This window comes from Amblyomma mixtum, chromosome 1, assembly GCF_055824585.1.
Source record: "Amblyomma mixtum isolate Tamu chromosome 1, ASM5582458v1, whole genome shotgun sequence".
Classification (NCBI taxonomy): domain Eukaryota; kingdom Metazoa; phylum Arthropoda; class Arachnida; order Ixodida; family Ixodidae; genus Amblyomma; species Amblyomma mixtum.
The window spans coordinates 197,577,198-197,585,019 of NC_143012.1; the positions used below are offsets into that span (position 1 = coordinate 197,577,198).

The following is a 7,822-nucleotide window of genomic DNA, read 5'->3' on the forward strand; positions in this document are numbered from 1 at the left end:
AAACAGGATGAGGGGATATAAAGGCGAGGGAGAAAAGGGAGACAAGAAAAAGCAGAAGGCGAAGAGGCTTCGGCAAAAGTCATAGCCTGCCGTGCAGGCCCGACACTCTTAAGCACCGCAGGAGAGCCTGTCAGGCACTCACTGCCGATGATCGCCGCGGCCAGTGTCCAAGAATCTTTGATCCGTTAGCGGGCGTGAAGCGATGTGTTCCAGCGCAAGGCGTAGAGAGTGTCTTTCAGAAATGTACGCTGGGCATTCACAATGATTATGAGATTTGGTCTCATAGCAGCCACAGATGTCACATACAGGGTTATCAGCCATGCAGATCACTGTGGCAAACCACTTCTCTATAGAAAAGTGGTTTGTGAATGCGACACCAAGCCACAAGCGACGCAGCAAAGTTGCCTCACGTCGTGGTAGGCCGGATCGAAGCCGTAGCTTCAGGTCAGGATCGAGGGATAATGGACGCTGGTTCGAAAACTGTCCGGAAATCCCCAAGGCAAGTGTGATCTCTCGCGCCAGTGCTCGAAGGCTACCCGCTGCGTCGGGTCTCGAGATGGGGATGGACAAAAATCGCCCTGATTGGTGAGCAGGTGGTGAGCCTCGTCCGTGCGGTAGATAATACCGTGTCCTTTATTGAGGGCGGTGTGGTGTAGCTGTCGGATTTCCGCGACCAGTTTTTCATGGGACCCAAGATGAAGAGCAGTTTTTAAGGCTTGGAGGGCTGCTTCTGAATCAGTGAAAACAGGCTATTGCTGGGGTGTTTCTTCACTGATATGCTAAATGGTGACACGATTAGCGGTAAGTTCTGCGCCAGTCAATGAAGTCTGGTGTGATGCTTTCACTCTCTTACCTATGGTCCTTACGGGGATGACCACGGAGCCCGAGGAACTAGAAGGGGCCGCTGAGCCATCGGTGTATACCCGCAGTCGGTGTCCGTATGCTCCTGAAAATATTCAAGAGTTGTGTGTTCTAATACTGTGGACGATAAATCACTTTTTTTTATGCCTGATCGAAGCGCACGAGGTTGGTGCAGGCTCCATAATAGAGGTGGTGGTCTACAGGCTGGTGTGAATTGGGATGGTAGAAAGTCGGAATGTGCATCAATAATTTTCGCGAACGATGTATGCGGCCAGTTAGCAGGAAATCTGGCAAGATGATGAGTGGGAATCGGAGAGAGGCGTCGAATATGCGCTCTCAAGGCGTATATCTTTATATAGGTAGTCACTGGATTCTCCTGGGCATTGAGTACTGTTGCGGCTGTAGATGCACATTTGGGCAGTCCTAGGCACGTCCGGAGAGCTTGAGCTTGAACGCTTTTTAGGCACTGTATGTTCGTTTTCCTCAAGTTTCAAAGTGCAGGACGACTGTACCGAAGGAACCTCAAGAATAATGCGGTGTACCGCTGGAGCATCGACTGCACTGATGCTTCCCTCCCCTCGACTTCCCTCCAAGAAAGGAGAGAACGTGAACGATCGATGTCAGTCGCCTTTTCATGTACGAGACATGTGGGTTCCATGACATATTACGATCGATGATTATTCTAAGGAAGCGATGGCCTCATTCGTTGGGTATTGATGAGCTATTTCTCATACGGGTAATGAGACATGCTCTTGCGTCTAAAGGCAACAAGGGAACATTTTTCAGTAGAAATCTCCAGGCCTCGCAGGCAGAGGTAGGCCGCAAGAATGCTTGCCGCCTTTTAAGCCCTTGCTCTAACTTGTCATCGCGTATGCCCTGACGCCCAGATACAAATATCGTCCGCATAGACTGAGAGTTGTGCCGATTGTGGTAGTACGTTGATAAGGCCGGCAAGCGCAAGATTGAAAAGCGTTAGGCTAAGTAAGATGACAAACCAACTAGCCGCCGTTACAGCATTGCAAGTACTGCACCCTGTGGGACCGCACGGGAAATTAAATTTGAAGGCGCACTGGAAAATGGGTGCTTCTATGACTTGGCATTGAAATGGTTATGCTAGGAGAGCCAATGTGCCTCTCCCTTGTTCCCTCCTAGTGTTTACATTGTTGCGTCAGGGCAACCACACTTGTTAGAGGAAGACCTTGTGTGCCTTCCGACGGTGTCAATTCAACGGACGTTACGAATCCCTCGCTGGCGCTCCCCTTCTGCAGTGAATTTTCCGTCATGCATGCCACTGATAGCCAGGGTCTATTTTGTTTTCCTCAAAGAGCGCTAGCCCTGGCGACGCAGGGCGCTTGAACGTAAGGTACAGAAGCGAGTAGATGCGCTGCAAGCTGCATAGGTAATAGCAAACAAGCGTGAGCAGCCTACCATCGTGCTGTAAGAAACCGCTACTAAGCAATGATCGGGGCAGTTAAATGGGCAGTGATGTATAATTTTCACATATGCATTCACACTGGGGACGTTTCATTCACGCCCGTACTCTTAGCACAGCAACAATTTTCTTAATTCTGGATCGAGCGCTACCTGTATTCTCAAGCGCCCCTCGGGTTATTGTTGTGCGCATGCGCACTGGAGCCTCGCTATTTTCCTATACCCCCCCCGAGAGGGTACCCGTATTCTAAAACTCGCCAGTGAAGAATGATTGGGGTGTGTAGAAGTTGAGATGGCATCGAGTAATTTGTTACAACAGACGGGTGCAGGTGTTAAGCACAGCACCCTCTACCCCTGTTATTGTTATAGGTTTAGTGTAAGCCTCGAAACTACGGTTGTACAGCGTCACCATTCAATCACAGCTCAAGTCAAGGCACTAGCACCCTCGCTCTGCTGAAGCCTCTGAGAGAGGACAAAGCAATTGCGTAGTTTTAGCTTTATAGTTGATGGACACCTGGACCATGTTCTGAAGGAAGGGATTAAGGAAAGGACCCACAGACAAAGAAGTTCACAATGTTTAAGCAATCTCTCACTGAATTTCGCTTTTTGCGCTGCAGGCGTAAGCATTGTTAGTCTTTTGGTTTGAGGAAAGAGGAAAATGATAAAAATTGTTTCGTAGTTGGTTGTGAAAAGAACGCAGTCGACGGGGCAAATTAACATATGTAGGAACAAGTTTATTGGTCCATTCCGGAGCAAAATGAAATTGACTCGTATCGTACGTTCCGCTGGTGCTTGTAGATCATTCGCAGTAAGTCGGGCAGTGTCCGTGCTTTACCACCATCCGCCTCCACCGTACTTGCCGCCGAAACCACGGCTGCAAAGAGAGCGATGTCAAAGCCATTAAAGGAGATGCTGTGCGCCCTACGGTGTACGTTCAAAACTCTGATCTCACTGAAAATACGAGCGTTCATATTGTTTGCACTGAACTTTGTCATAAATTGCAAATACTTAATTCTAACTTAGCCCTCCAGGGCGAGTCAGATGTGAAGTGACGCAAACAACTCGGCACTAGCGGTTGGCACCATGCTTTTGGATGTGGTACATTAATATTGGTACTCTTCAGCAACGTACTGCGGATAACTTAACTGTCTCTGAACTTATTGCATAAATTCATGTGAACTGTGCCCATATATTATTGTTATCTGTATTACTTGTAATTGTGAAAAGGAAATTTTAGCGTCAAATCTGGCGCCCTATGGTAAATTTCCGAGTACGAGCACGCACCGAAAAATTTACTAGCTTAAGATAGAACACAGCGAGATTAAACTCAGTGTTCTTTTTAAGGCAAGCCACTAGTGTACTGTGAAGAATTCTAGTCTTCAGATGCATATGGCTTAGGCTTTGGTGCAGTATATCTTGCCGAAAAATGAGCGCTGTTTCGCTAGGAGTATCATGAAGTTCGTAACAATCATGGAGCTGAAACGTGTGTGTTAAGGATGAAAGATAATATGCAAATTGCCAAACTAAAGAGTAAAAAAAAAGGCAATGAAATATTCCAGTAACTTGAGCAGCCGACGGTTTTACATGTTTTTGAAGTGTTTTTTTTATCCCTGATGTTGTAACTTAAAATTACTCTACCCACCACTACGAAGAAAAAACTTAAGCAGTATCGTTTAAAATTTCACGTTGAAATGTTGCAGCAAAATATTTAGGCGAAATTTTAAGCGCTAGCTACTAGATTATATTATTTATTTTTCCATAAAAACTGGTGTTTAGTTGAGGCCATAAATGCTTAATTCTTCACGAATGACAGCAATGACATAAACCTAGCCATGAGCCTAAAGTTCAGCTGAGGTTCCTCAGGCAATGTTCATGAAGAGTAAGTTAAATTTCCTCACCGCAAATATGTGCATCGAGCCCCTTGAAAACCGGTATTACTATTTCTTAACGTCTCTTCTTTTCAGTACTTGACAAATGCATAACTTTTAAGAACTTGCCGTTATATTAACCTACACTTAAGCAAAGCGTACTATGCTACAGAGAAGATACATTAAGCTTCTTGTCCTCTTGTTTCAAGTTTAAACATTCTGCTCGCCGACTGTTTCAAACTTATTGTTGATAGAGAAAGCGTCAAATAGGCTTTTCTTTCAAGTCGCATTCTTGTGGAACTGATTGGAGGATAGTATTGCAATGAATTAGTAAATAGATCAAGATAATCTTGTCTCCTTATTTTGTACATGGAATTCCTCCTGACATACTTTTAACTTGCTAATTGTTTTTGCGATGAACACTACACTTACCCGAAGCTGCCTCCGTAGCTACCTCCGTAGCTGCTTCCGTAGCTGCCACCATAGCTCTTAAAGCCCTTGCCGTAGCCGCCGCCGCCATAGCCGCCGAGACCACCACCGTAGCCGCCGAGACCGCCTCCGTAGCCGCCGAGACCACCCCCGTAGCCACCGAGACCGCCTCCATAGCCACCGAGGCCGCCGCCGCCGTAACCTCCCCTGTAGCCACCTCCGTAGCCACCGAGGCCTCCGCCATAGCCTCCTCCGTAGCCTCCTCCGTAGCCGCCGCCGCCGCCGTAGCCACGGTAGCCGCCGGAGCCACCGTATCCACCGAAGCCTCCGTAGCCTCCTGTGCCACCGAGAAGGTAGCCAGCGCTGGCCCGGTCGACGACGACCAACGCCACCACGGCGAAGAGTGCTACCACCAGCCTGTTCATTGTGGTATTAGCCTAGAGTTGAGAAAATAAAGGAGGGTTGAAATCAAGACGTGCGTGAAATCAACCTTCTTTATGTAGCACACTCTTCTGTAAGAACAGGCTTCGGCAGTTATTTGATTTAGGCTCCTCGATTCAACTGAACCTAAGTGGGCAAAAAAAAAACTGAGACAGAGTTGTTGGCCTGGGCCAGTTACGAAATGAAGGTGCCTATAAATGCTTGCAACAGGCGTACTGTGCCCTGTTTAAGAAAAAAAAACGAACTCCTCAGCTCAGATAGGATTAGTTTCTAATCGGTTTGTTTAAGACTGAGTACCTATTTTCAGTTGTAGAATCAGCGCCTAGTGTTTTTCGGAACGGCAACAAAAAAAGATAAGGCAAATTAGATTAATGTTATAGGTGCAGCGTTGCCGCATTTCGTAAAATAGCGATTATTCGGAAGACAGAAACGCGTATAGCGCTAAATGACGAGCCATGAAAGCCAGTAGCTCATTCTGCAAACGATCAGTGGCTCTAGAAGAGTGTCAGGCGGATCAAAGCTATTTCAGTCGCACCAAAAAGTCTTCGCCTCAGGGCAGAAAAATTGGCACTGCTGCATCATTAGCCTTGCTTTGCGAAATAAAGAGTGGCATCTGATAACGTACTGCAAAATACAATATCTGCTGTAGGTTATGTGTGTGCTAGAAAACTGTGCTCTGAAGTTATTTGGTCCATGCCGTGCTCATCGGCCAAATGCAGCGCTTCAACGGAGCCTGGGCAAGTAGTTATCATAAACTGTAATGCTTCGGTTTGGGCATGATAGTCGAATGAAGTAGAGAATGGGTATCTTGTCCCGCAGCCTAAGCCCATGACTTTTTTTTTTCTCACAAGCTTTCTTCCATGTAGTTAGAATATTCAAGTGCAGACAAAAAGAGCTCCCAGTGTAAATATGCCCGGAAAAAGACTCCTGCAGTAAGGGTTCCCGCAAAAAATCTCAGTGTGGTTCTCGTCACTGTTTAGATCAACTTACAACTGCAACACAAACAGTGAAAGCTTAATGCAGATTCAACAGCGGTGCCTCGAGCAGTAGACAAATGGCTTTATCTTTGCTCAACTTGCACAAAGTACAATCAAAACACACCTAAACCTTGTCACAAAAAATTCTTAACGATGATGGGGCGCCACCTTGAACAAGTGGCATAATACTGTCATAAGCGACAGAATATTTCATGTAGCTGGGCTGTGCAGAGAACGGTCGTAGGCTACGGCACAGATTAAGAGCTTATATGAGAGCTTCATTTGCACAAATGTAATTTAGACGTTACGCTATACGAGGCTTTGACGGACGATACCTATTAAGGCATCATGAAGGGAGGACGGCATCGTCGGGGCCAAATGCTATAGCGTCGCGAACGCAAGAGGTATCTTCACTTATTCTTTTAAGTCATCTCCTCGAAGCACATCACAGGCGAACGGTGCTCAATCAACTCATATGGATCACCTCTCGGAGAGTTAAATTACTGGGCCGATGAACAACGATCCCAGGAATGAGCGATCACCAGCGGCAAGACGAGAAAGGTAGGATGTGGTACGGTCCGCACACTCTCGTAACTCACGCAACTAAGTACACAAGTGCATGAGACTACGAGGGGAGCTGAACGAAAGCGAACGAGAAGTATGATAGATGACGGACACATATGAGGAGACCGTCCATGCGCAACGCGCCATACAACATCCATGGTCCACAGCGGCGCACCAAGCGTCGGCCCGTTCGAGCATCGCAGCAAAGAGATCGTCCGGCGCACTCACCTGCGAGATACTCTGAGACCCGAGCTGAGTCGGTGTGCGAGACGGCAGTGGCCTCACCCATGCCGGCCGGTGGCTTTTTAAACGAGGCACCGAGCGGGATGCGCTCTAGCTGTCAGTCTCAAGGTCGCGCCGGCCACGAGTCCAGGACAAATGACGCCAAGCCTCGTGGTGGCAGTACGCCCATTTAATTACGGATCCTTGAGCATGCAGCGGGCCAGTTGGGGGTGGCTAGCCTCTCCTTGCACCCCGTACGTGGGGCCCCCTCTTTCTCACGATAGCCCCTGCGTCCGACGCAACGGCGTCCACGGTCCCCCCGGAACGGATCCTCTCGCAGGAATGCCCCCGCCGCCGCAGAAACGGTTTTGCCCCGGGGACAGGAGCGGAGGAGAGGCAGCACGCAACAGACCGGGCCACGTGCGAACGCTAGGAGAAGATCGTCGAGGCATTGCGAAGTCAGCTGACGCGGAAGAACGCGTACAACGCTGGCTCTGGAAGCGCGCCCAAACCGGCGAGTGCAACCAGACGGCTGCGACACGTCATGAGGCTTTTCCAGCTGTGGCGAAGGGGAAAGAAAAGCACCACCGATCGCGTGGCAAGCAAATAACGTAGCCGCTGCTCTGTCGTCACGTCTTTACCGCTGCAGAGGCAGGCGTGCATCCGTTTTTGATAAATTTCGCGCTAAGCGCGCAATGAGCTCGGAGAAAGGAACAAGTACGAGACACTTCTTGCACCGCGGTATGCCCGTGATCGGGATAGAATGGGCTTTATTTCTCGGGAAATATCGGCTCTTAGCTTTGATAAATCCCGCTGCGTCCGCAGTCGTAAGAAGGAAGTCAAGCGCCGGTATTGACAACCATCCGATGAGTTTTGAGGTAGTGGGCGTCGTGCCACAGAGGCGAAAGAGCACGTCTACCTGCGCTATGCATCGTCGACAGTCGGGTTTTCTGCGTGTAGTGCGCCTGTCGCGATGATGCTGGTGTGGCTGTCTTGAGTGGTGTTTCCTGCTTGGCAAGCTCGCAGCAG

The 7,822-nt window shown here is 48.6% G+C and overlaps 1 protein-coding gene across 1 annotated transcript; it reads right to left on the minus strand.

Annotated features, from left to right (window-relative positions):
- Positions 1-3,005: 3,005 nt before the first annotated feature.
- LOC149370505 (uncharacterized) lies at positions 3,006-7,121 on the minus strand. Its single transcript, XM_089583446.1, has 3 exons — positions 6,800-7,121; positions 4,593-5,026; positions 3,006-3,166 (listed from the first exon to the last, which is right to left on the minus strand). The coding sequence occupies exons 2-3, from the start codon at positions 5,012-5,014 to the stop codon at positions 3,124-3,126; spliced, it is 465 nt and encodes a 154-aa protein (XP_089439572.1). The 5' UTR covers positions 5,015-5,026; positions 6,800-7,121; the 3' UTR covers positions 3,006-3,123.
- Positions 7,122-7,822: the final 701 nt, after the last annotated feature.

Bases quoted from the DNA above. Each gene is read 5' to 3' on its own strand.
- LOC149370505 (XM_089583446.1), bottom strand. From the start codon at position 5,014: ATGAACAGGCTGGTGGTAGCACTCTTCGCCGTGGTGGCGTTGGTCGTC. The intron at 3,167-4,592 runs GTAAGTGTAGTG...CTCTCTTTGCAG, and splicing joins AGCTACGGAGGCAGCTTCGG to CCGTGGTTTCGGCGGCAAGT.